The 12,160-nt window shown below is 35.3% G+C and overlaps 1 protein-coding gene across 1 annotated transcript in view; it reads left to right on the top strand.

The window, feature by feature from the left end:
* LOC148945173 (microsomal triglyceride transfer protein large subunit-like) overlaps window positions 1-12,160 on the top strand; it is a 68,100-nt gene that overhangs the window by 14,044 nt on the left and 41,896 nt on the right. The window contains exon 2 of the mRNA XM_089098965.1: window positions 11,274-11,490. Within this exon, the coding sequence (XP_088955091.1) occupies window positions 11,448-11,490 (43 nt within the window). The 5' untranslated portion in view covers window positions 11,274-11,447. The remainder of the gene's footprint in view (window positions 1-11,273; window positions 11,491-12,160) is intronic.

Genomic DNA, 12,160 nt, shown 5'->3' with positions numbered 1-12,160 from the left:
TGAATAGAAAAAAAGGAAACGTAGTTCTAAATAAAAATATTGCAGGTGGCAGCGCAATAGCCGAAATATCTAAAAAACTCATGTTGTCATTCTTTTACGATGTGTGTAGGCGCCAATAGCCGGGGGAAGGAGAAGTTCAAGTATATTATGGGGATACCGATTCACTTTTGCTAAAAGTTAGAACCGCGAATTTATTGGAAGATTTGGAAAAAGGCGCGCACATTAGCTGTCGAATGGACTTTACCAATTGGGACGAGACCATTTACCCGGAGCTAGTGAAGCGCCAGGCCCCAAATCAGTTATTAATGTTAAAATGAGAGACGGGAAGTGACTTGATTTCCAGTGGTGTGCTTGCAGGTCCGAAGGTGTACTGTGTGCAAACACAACGAGGTAATCAAAAAAGTCTGCAAGCGGGTGCCTAGACACTACGTGAATAAGAATTTCGACATCAATGGATATAGAAACTGTGTGGAAAATAGTATAGTTCCAAGGGCGAAAGTCATGGCGATTCGCTCTTTAAAATTCAAAAACTACACAATATTAGTGGATAAAATAGCCATGTGCCCCGTGTCGAATAAAGTCTATGCGTGTGCGGATGGTGTGACAGTGCTACCCCACCGACACTTTCTAACTTCTGCCCGAAGTGTATGTCGATATTATAGACATCGCCTCGGTCGGTAAAAAATTCAATAGTAAATGGCTGGGTGGTGGGATTCTTTTTAATAGATATTTTTTTCCCAATTCAGCATTCGTTTTTTCCCCCAACTCAGCAGTAGTTTTTTCCCCAACTCAGCAATTTTTTTTATATATATAGCAAGGTAGTGTCGAATGTTTTTTTTGTAAATAAAAAATGTGATCAAAATCGTTTTTTTTTGCACCCCGGGGGTGAGGGGGAGGGCTGGTTCCGGCCTTCGGCCGGCCGCCGCCAGCGGCCGCCGTGCCCTTCCGGGGATCGGGGGTGTGTGGGGGGTGGGGGGGGGGTGGGGATCCCTTTTAATTGTGATAAGTTCTTTTTTAGTGTCTTGTTATTGAATAAATAAAAAAAGAAAAATGTTGTTTTGAATTTTATTACATGATATTGCCTTTTACATGTTTTGACGTGCGTGTGTATTAATAAATCGCTTAGTATTTTTGTAGTGATGTTTTTATTCTGTAAATAATAAACATGCATCATTCTTAAAAAATGTTTTCTTCTTCTCGAATCTGATTAGGGAAATTACTATTATTATTTATTCAAGGGAATGATACAATGTACAGTCAGTTGTGTTTTGACATCGATGCAAGTGGGGACTATGTATCAATTTAAAACTCCATTTACATCATTTCTTTGCGGACCATCAATGTCCGGCAAAACGACACTTTTAAAAAAAATAATTCAAAATCGTGATAAAATGTTTATAGAAAATCTAACAAAAAATTACTATTGCCAAGGTGTTGGCAAGAGTCTTTGGATAGAATAGAAATTATTTCTCCGGATACGAAATTCATGCATGGACCTTACATTATTAATAGTATTGAATAATACTCTTGACTGATTATTGATGATCTAGCTGAGTCCATTGAAGAATGGTTTCAGGAGATGATACAATTGTTCACTGTCCGACCTCAACAGATCTCCGTAACCCTAGTTCTACACAATCTGTTTCATCAGAGCAAGTGTATGAGAACTCTTGCTTTGAATTGCATCTACTATATCATCTACAGGGTTGTTCGTGATTCCAGTTCCCTCAGAACGTTAAACAGACAGGTGTATCCGGGTGAACCGAAATTCCTACTCTCGGCCTACAATCAGGCTACCACCAAACCCTACCGATATATTCTATTGGACCTGAATCAGAACACACCCGAGGATCTGCGTGTAGTCACCGATATTTTTGACAATGAAATTATTGTATATCTGCCGGTGAACAGTAAAAGAGGTCGTTAGTTGCAATCATGACACTGAAGAAACTACATGAACAGCGACATTTATTTACCGTCCTAGGTAATTCAAAAGCAAGACTTAGGAAGGCCATACTCAAACATGGTGTCGACAGAGAATTCATTAATCTTGTATCTGAACTTTGTTTAAATCTAACTGAAGGCAATGTTCAACTTCCAGAAGGTGTTAAGCAACATACAAAGCAACATCGTTCCCTTGTACGCTCCCTAGCATCAACAGCAAGCAAAAATAAAGCAAACAATTTTAAAAGAAGATGAATTCTTCAAGAGGGTGGTACCTTCTTTACACTTTTACTTCCAATCCTTCCAGGACTTGTAAATTGTTTTGTCTTGAGAATAGGGTCAGACCCTATAAATTGACTCCAATTGAACTCGCCCTTTCGCCAAAGGACCATTTGGAGGACACTCTCAATAAATTCATTAACAATGAGACAATTGCCGACGATGAAAAATTAATTTTGCTTCAAAATGCACTTCGCCGAGTGGACAAAAATAAATCCTATCGTGAGAGACCACTCAAAGTAAATGTCATTGATCACAATAAAGAAATGACTCCATCATCATCATCGTCATCATATAATACCAAAAGAAGAAGATTTGTCTAAAGTTATGACAAGTGTTGCAGATCTAATGCCACATTCCTATCGTGAACAGTGTAAAAGACTCTTGACATATCTCAATGACAGCTAACATGTTCAAATTGATGCTAATGGGAATCAAGTTGTAATCCATTGCAAGACCTGTATTCTACTAGATTTATTATCTGATTTACTCACGAATCGTAAAAGACTTGTTTCATTCGACAGCTATCTACATAAATTTTTAAACTCATCAAACTTTCCCAAAAGCTTTATTGCCAATAAACATATTTTAAAACGATTAAAGGAATTTAGTGAAATATCAAAAGATGTTTTTAAATCATTTTCGGAAAATACTAGCACGCCAAGTGGAAATGATTTGAATAGAGTTATGAGTAGGGGAGTCAAGCGAAGACGTCTTATTATCACTGCATCCCCCTCACCATCACCTGCTAGTATGCAAATGGGCAGTGGACACTTAACTACGCGTTTACGTTTAAAATGGTTGAAGCATTGAAATATGTTTATGAGAATTTTGGTAAAGTGGGAAGATTAAGTTCACCCACCATACTTGCTCAAGTCACTGGACTTGAAAAGAATCGGGCGGCAGAGTATCTACAGAATGAATCAAGTTACACTCTACATCGTAATCGTAGAGTTCGCGGTAATCAATATCGAAAAACTAAAGCCTTTTTCCCATTAAAAATATTACAAGAAAATCTTTTGACTCTGGATGAGCTTCAACGACGTGACAATCACCCATACAAGTTCTTTCTACTTGCAATCAGTGTTTTAGTCGCTATGCTTATGCCGTTCCATTGCGGTCAAAGACAGGTGATGAAGTTGCTAAAGCTCTTGAAATCATCCTTGAACAGGATTGGCATAAGAAGATTCAAATGGATCGGGGTAGTGAATTTGTTAATCCTCATGTAAAGAAAGTTCTATTGAAATATAATACAATGCTCTATCATATTCATAGTCCAATAGAGGCGGAATTGGCCGAACGGCTGATAAGAACTGTTTGACTTTTAATTTCAAGATATTACACATCGAAAAATACTGCTGCTTTTATTCATAATTTGGATAAGATCATGTTGATTTATAATCAACGTCCACATCGATCCCTGTCCAACTCAACCCCAACAGAATTTCATCATGATGTCAATACATTTGACACTTTTCTTAAACAATATTCCAATGGTGGTGTTGGTAATGAGAAGAAAAAGAAGAAATTCCATGTTGGTGATACTGTTCGAATCAATCGAACTACTAATGTTTTTGAAAAGGGTAATTACTTATGGTCCACTGAACTTTTTAAAGTCTCCAAACTCTTGGACACTACACCCATAACGTATCGTCTACTTGACATGAAAGATGATGAGATTCTTGGCGGCTTTTATGAATTACAAAAATTAAAAACAGCGGAATCTACCAGAATGAAAGGAAAGTGAAGGTTGTTTATCCCACGGACATGAGGCCGTTTCTTGTTCGTTGGCAAAGATATAACTCTGATTTTGATTAGTGGATAGCCAACGAGGACATGGACAATGTCCAGTTACTTTTATGTATGTTTTATTTTCAAAGTTTCCGATCCTCTCTGACAAGATTTGAATAAAACAAGTTATTTTCGGACAAAACTCTTCCCCGTCATCAAATTCGATGACGAAAAGTATGAAGCGGCTCTCGTCGACTGTATTTTCAAAAATGCCGACGATATCCTGAGAAAGAATCTTGTGTATGGGATGAAAATTATACCATTCGATTGGTCACTCTTTGTCGAATATGAATGGGTTGAAGCACTTAAATCTAGTGAATATCCCCATGTAACATTGAGATATAAGAAATATCGTAGTATGATGGATTTGTGTCGTACAATAAATAGAAAATCTCATATCGCAGGAAAGGTACATTACATTCTTATCATTCAATGGAGCACAACAGAATATACATTACCTCCCCTGTTAACGCTAAAATGTTTCATCCTAAAGAAAATCTGAGGAATATTCTAAGCTTCAAACGGATTAAGATCAATAGGGAAAAGGCGGGCACTTTTAGCGGGATAGATCAGGTTATTTTTTTTGATTATCTACCTGGTCCCGCCATGGACTCTTGCATATTTCTGTATGCATCCTTTGTGGAAACATCGAGAGTTGGTAATTCAAATGTCCCCCTCCTACGTGTTCTTGAACGAAAAACAACCCATGAACATGTTCATCACTATAATATAAAGCATCTTCAGTATGTTCCTGTAAACACTTCGTATTTGGAACTCTGTCAGTTAACACTAAGAAGTGAATTAGGTGATCTTCTAGCAATAACAAAAGGTTTGGCCGTGATTACATGTTATTTTCGACCCATTTGGCAACAACAAAATGGCTAATAAAAAAATATATTTGTATTTCCTGATATTAATTGCTATGTTACTGCTCTCCAACCACGACAATTGGGTCTTGGAATGGACTATTATAAAGGCCGTTCGTCAATGTCGGGCTACGGTCTTGGCAGTTGGTTTTCTAAGCTGTTTTGCTCTGCATTACCGCTGGCTAAAAAATATATTACGCCGGTTGCTGCAGATTTTGCATCCTCTAAGCTACACGATTGGGGGTCTGGGATGGATTTTAAAGAAAGTGTTTTACAAAATGTCAGGTCCAGTGTACGATCCCTTGGCGAGCGTTTGAAATCACGACAAAGTGGAAAAGGTTTTAAAAGGAGGAAAAACATCTCAGCACTCATCAGTCTCTACTCAGGTCAGAAGCGATAGACATCATCATCATCACTCTTATCAAAGAAAAGTAAGACTAAGAAAAAGAAACCAAGAAGAAAACTTTTCATATCGAAAAAGGATTTCTTTTCCTAGATGGCATATCTACCCCACAAGGAATCTCATCCCACTGTTATCACATCTCTAAATCTTTTCAATGCAGAAAGTGTGGATGTCAGTGTAAAACACGGGTACTATGAGCAATTCTATCCACAGCAACCCCTCTCTGAAAATATGCATTTTCAAATTTATTCCAATGAAGACTACTTCATAGATTTATCATCCACATTTATTGATTTAAAAGTTGTGATGAGGAAAAAGTCTGACAATTTACCTCCCTCCAACGTCGATGGGCTATCCTATGAAAATGGTACACTACACAATTTATTTAAACGAATATGTGTCTACATAAATGGAACATTGGTGAGCACTAGCAAAAATCTATCAAATTATGCTAGTTACATACAATTTAGGCTGATGACTCCAATAGACTATAAGAAACTGAGAGGTCTGCTAATGGGCTATGACTATAGATCAAATGTTGATACTGACGGTGAACTCACTTGGGCAGTGAGCAAGGAGTATCATTTAGTTGGTAGACTCAATCATGAAATATCCAATATATTCCAATGGATGCCCCCCAATATTAAAATTGATATAAAGTTACAACTTGCACCGTCCAATTTCATATTGAGAAAAACACTTGATGCAGCACCCGATGCTAATGTCAATCTCACCTCGGCAATACTTCATGTGCGAAAACAGCAGGTTATGAGTTCTGTTGCTTTGGCAATTGAAAAACTAAGAGCCTCTGGAAATAATATCAAACTGCTCGTTCCTCACACAATCGCAAATCAACGTCATATTGCCACTGGATCAAGTACCTACACCGATTCTTCATTTATCAATGGTGGAATTCCTTCGAAACTTGCCTTGGCTTTTGTAAAAAGTGCCAGTGCCATAGGATCATAGACAGGTTCACCACATGAATTTAAACTATCTGAACTTTCTCCTCTTATATGTAAAGTAAATGGAATTCCTCTCTACATTTTTTCGTTTGCAAAATCCTATAAGACCCTATATGAATTGACAATGCAATCCCTAGATCGAGATTCTCAACTATATGAAAATGATATAACCGATTCAGTGTTCGCAAAAAGTCATGGTATCATTGTTTTGGACTTGTCTTGTACTCAAGATATGAGTATTTTCCGAACGGGTACTGTACGATTAGAGTGTAACTTTGACAAACCATTGACAGAGAGTGTAACATTAATCTCACTCAATCAATTTGAAACCTTTTGGGAAATTACCCCCGATGGTAGTGTTCTTTTAGACTTGGCACCATGAACACCAATCAAATAATCAATTTATTTAATATGGATCCTTTTATGTCCAAATATAAATCATATTGTATATCTTCAGATTTCCTTGATTATATTCATACTGCTCACTAAACCAGTATAATTGTTAATAGTAGTCCATCAACTGTGCAGACGTTTCATTGGCTATGCATCTATCAAACAGCAAAGAATATAGCATTTTTTGATCCTCTTGGTCTACCATATGCATTCTACACACCACACATCAAAAACTACATTGAAAGAAATGGGAAAACAATCATTCAAAATCGTATGCGAGTACAAGATTTATCAACCAAAAGCTGTGGTTTTCTTGCATTACTTTATTTCATTTTTCGATGTCGTGACTATACTTTCAGTGAATTTCTCAACATTTATGTACACAGTCCACGTTTGAATGATTTTCTAGTAGAAAATACCCTCTCAGAACTGTATAACATTGATTTCAGTGCCCTAAGAATAAAGTGTTTTGAAAATGTATGTGAATTTTTTTATTAATAAAATATTTATGCACTATAAAAAAAGTCTTTTGTCTTCATTGTATAGATTTCTTCTTCTTCATAGTCATTTAGATTCTCATCATCATAGTCGTCGTTGACAATGATTAGTAGTGGCAGATGATTTGGACTCAACTTGTACTGATCCTGTTGTGCAAAGTCGGGGTCACATTTTCCACAATATATTGTTACTTAATTTTTATTAAATCTTCTTGTGAGTCAATGATATTATTACGATTCATATTGAAAAACTCACCTATTTATATCTGTTTATTTGAAGTAATGTCGCACACAATATTCTCATATGAAGAATCACTTTCTGTCGCAGCCAAATAAAAATCGATAGGTTTATAATCATTACTAGCATTGTCCTCACAACGATGACGCACAAACCATACTTTCTTGATATTTTGACAATTGAAATATGGTCCAAATTCTTCTTCCCAAAACAATTTAAATCCATCACGATACCAATCGCTTAGAAATAAACTGAAGTCACGTTTATGGTTTTTTCCAGTCATACCAGGGTAAGTATTTTGCCACTGGTCATACTTATCAAAATGGCAATTGGAGCATAGATACCCATTTGGATGAGGGTCACAAGTCTCTTCAAAACATGTATTACAGTCCTTAATTTGTACAGCATATTCTTTATGCAATTTACACGGATTGCATAGTCTACACTTTTCATTATATTCATCAACCGTAGTCCAGTTCTCACATGATGACCAGCTGCCCAATGTATATAAACATAGTGAACATGTATGATACATTTTTTTTCGATGTTGTCCGTCTCACTGCCAAAAAGAAACTGACTCAAAATCAATAAAAAAAATATTGTCTTCTAGGAGGAGGAGGAGGAGGAGTAATCGAGTATCGTCACAAAAACTTATTTCCTACTGTTTTAAAGAATGACTTTCTAGGTAGTGGTTAAAAGCAGAATCATAATGTCATCTTGTTTGGTTTCAATTAATATATCAATAAATTGAGTAAATTCATTTGATTCACAACGCATAAGCTTCATACAATAGTCCAAAGATGGGGAATCAGTTCCCATTATACTGTTAAGTATTTCTAGAGAAAATGTTTTCCGTTGAAGAGATAATTCCAAAAAGTCATCATCTAACACTAAACATTTTTCCAATTTGACTAGATTCCGTAAGATCTTCTGTTTCTCCAATCCAATCATTCTTGATACTCCCACTACCAACTATAGGCTAAAATAATAATTGCAAGTTTTCACTTTGTGCACAATCTCAATACCTCTTGGACACCACCACCACCCACCATAGAGAGAAAGAGAAAGTGGAGTAAACGATCATCTAGAGTGTCTAATCAAAAAAAGTATTATAAAAACAACATTTTTATTGTCAGAAATGTAATAAAGGAATATATTTTCACTCTCTTTGCGTTAGGTGAGTCAATCCATTTTCCTTAATGTGCTTCATAATAGCATTCAATCCATGCTGTAGTCGTGATAAATACATTATATTCAATTTTGCGGCTAAGCATAATTTTTCGTCTGAGTTAAATTTACTCAACGGTATAACGTACCTGCGAAACATCCTCATCCCACTCAAATGTTAGTCGGCAATCATTTGCAATTACTATTGCTATATTGGGGCCCCTTGTCTTCTGAACATCACTGTCAACTCCTTCGAAGTATAATAGTGTGAAACCACTCAATTTCATAATATTTGAAAGTTTATTTTTCCAATTTGAAACAATGTAAACTAATCAAATTCAACTTATTGACTGAGATGCTAACTCGCTTTCGGACTTTTTGTATCCACGCTCAATGTCAGAGTAAAACCGTCAACTCCTATAATCATGCTACAATGAAGAATCATGTCCAACATTAAAACATCCATAACAGCCTGAAAAACCATTAAAAATCATATATCCATACAATAAAACATCCATAACAGCCTGAATTACTATTAAAAACCATATATCCATAAAATAAAACATCCATACAAAAAAAAAAACCATCAATGCATGAAAACAGTCATGACTTTTAACAGAAAGATGATATTTAACACCAGTACAATGAGCAATAAAAATCCATAAACATAAAACATCCATAAACATAAAACATCTATATACCTCTCTTCTCTCTTTAATTGATACAGTAATGTCCTACCTGTATGCTACCTTTAATTGACACTATAAAGGAGTACTGTCCGCTACCTTTCATTGATACATGCAAAAAGGGTAGGGCCCCGCTCTCTATCATTACAGCTACACTACTCACAGTATGCCAAGCACAGCTTTGCTAGGGCTTTACGATGACATTTTGATCATGTCTGATTGCAATTCAATAAAAAAAAACAAGTTTTATTTAACTGAAAGTAAGGAGCGAAATTAAAACTGAAAACGAACAGAAACTATTCAGTATATCAAAGGGGCTGTCCCCTCCTCAACGCCTCGCTCTTTACGCTAAAGTTTTTATTGTTTAAGAAAATAAAGTTGTGAGACAGAGTTAAACTCTAGCGTGAAGAGCGAGGCGGTGGGAGGGGACAGCCTCTTTCATATACGGAATAATTTCTGTTCGTTTTAAGTTTTAATGTCGATCCTTACTTTCAGTTAAAAAAAACTTGTTTTTTTTTATTTAATTTCTGAATGTTTTTGAATTAATGCAGCTTTGATTTTGGGTCACCGCACATGCATAATTAAAACAAATTTTGCATATTAATTTTACTTTTTTTGCTAAATGGCTTTCTCGAAATTTTGTTCTGACGTAAATTACTAATTAACTTACGCTACGAACTTCTATAGTCGTATGTTTTATTACGTATATTAGGGAGTTTGCCCCCTAGTCAATACCTCGCTCTTTACGCTAAAGTTTTAATTTTGTCCGAATCACAAAGGCCGGTTTATTAGAATAGATAGCTCTTGTAAAAGTATTAAAAAACTTTAGCATAAAGAGCGAGGTATTGACTAGGGGAGAACCCCCTCATATACGTAATAATTTCTGTTCGTTTTAAGTTTTAATTTTGCTCCTTACTTTCAGATGAAAAAACTTGTTTTTTATTTACTTTCCGATCGCTTCTTAAATAATGCTGGGAAATCCGGCGCCCTCTTTATAGAAATGTCCCTTCCCCCAAGGAAACATATTCCATGCAAATATCCTCCCCCGTAACCCCCTCCTCTGACCCCTCCCCCCACCAGAAAGAAATCCCTCCTGAAAACGTCTGTATACTTCCCATTAACCAATACTATATGTAAACAATGGACAAAGTTCATAACTTATAGCCCTTCCCCCCCCCGGAAACTGTGGGGGATTAAGTCTTCCTAAATGAAATATTTATCAGATTTTCGACTATGCTGAACAAAATGGCTATCTGAAAATTTTGATTGGATGACTTGCGCTAGTGCTAAATTGCTTGAATTTCCACAATAGCTGCAACCGAATAAAAGGTGACCATGGCCCATAGTAACCGAAAGCTTAAAGATTTAGTTTGACTTTTAAGTAGTGCAAATTAGTTGTTCACGACTTTTATTGGATTTTTCCAAATTTTGGTACGCTCACCAATTGTTGACAGCCTTTTCTACTGCTATCTATTTTATCTTTATTGCATTCAACCTATTTAATTTAACCAGCCCTTATCCGAATAAACATTACCTTCAATAGTTCTTATTAGAAGAACAATATACTTTCGTCAATATTTCAAAGTCAGAAGTTTTTCAATACAGTGTTAAAATCTTGAAAATAGGTTTCCAGAACTGTCTCCAGTCTAAATCATTCTTACCATTAAGCTAAGAAAAAGAACAAAAAAGAATAAATGAACACATCCATAAAATTTTAAATTAAAGAAAAATAAAATGTTTGCAAGATATAAAAAGAGGCCTTGATTCATTAATGTTTGCCTAAAAAGCGCTGCATCTGGGTTCAAAACTTTAAACAGTGGATTTGACGTTATTTTTTCATTAACATCATAACCTGAAGATGGAAAAAACTCACAAAATTAATAGAAGTATTATTTTGGGTGTGTCACAATATGCTAACTTTATAAAAAAAACCTAATTGTTAGACAATAAAATGTCAAAATGGTTTTGGATCTGTTTGTCCAAATTCTCGCAATTACAAAAGTTGTTTCTAAAAATGCTCGTTCATATTTTGTATATTTTACAGGTAGTTTCTTACAATAATACCAATTCGTTCGGAGTCTAGTTTCTAACTAGAAATCCTTGGAAGAGCATTTCTTCTTTGCCTTTTCTTATCTCCAAGTGTTTCTGGCAGCAATATCTAAAGAGACGAGCACCGAATTAGGGAAGATCTAGTGAAATCTTAAGACGACCGGTGACAATGTGGGTTTCTGGAATTTTGTTTTCTGTGTTTATTTTTTCAGGTAAGCCTCTGTTTTAAAGTTGGGAGGTGTATATTCACCATAAGTGTAAAATATCGTAATATTCTGTTTTGACCTGTTTTTGTGTTTGTTTTGAAGTTTGACTCTGAAGCGTCAATTCGGCTTATCCGGGCTTATCATCGTTATTTTGTGGAAATAAATCTTATCTCGTGACCTTTGACCATAACTGTAATTTGCTTCTGGTCTAACAAAGATAAGACAAAGCATTTTTCCCAAATGTGGCCAACAAATAGCTTTTTACATTTAACATATTTTGCTAATATTAACCAAATTTTTTTTATTATTATATTTTACAAATAGCTTATATTTTTATAAATACGGCCAACTTCCATGATTTCGTCCTTATAGCTTTTGTTTCTATCCTACAATTTTGTTCATATGAAAATCGTCTATATATGAAAATATGTTAATCACAAAATTATATTCTTTAAAAGATAAGTATTACTGGAAAATAACTCCATGAACTGTTTCTACAGTATAATTTTTTTACGAAGTTTTCCCTAAATATCATATCTTCTTTACGTTTCAAAATTTCTTTGTCTTTATCTTTCCAGTGAATTCATCTAACACGACAACTTAATAAATACAAATTATTTTTCTTTTTGTATTATTCCGTTGAAAGTCTTTTCTTTATTAAGCATGCGCTAAAAAT

This window comes from Artemia sp. Qi Xiang Cuo, chromosome 13 (assembly GCF_049724085.1).
Source record: "Artemia sp. Qi Xiang Cuo chromosome 13, ASM4972408v1, whole genome shotgun sequence".
Classification (NCBI taxonomy): domain Eukaryota; kingdom Metazoa; phylum Arthropoda; class Branchiopoda; order Anostraca; family Artemiidae; genus Artemia; species Artemia sp. Qi Xiang Cuo.
Note: the sequence above shows the minus strand (reverse complement) of the source record. Positions and strands in the feature narration are given on the sequence as shown.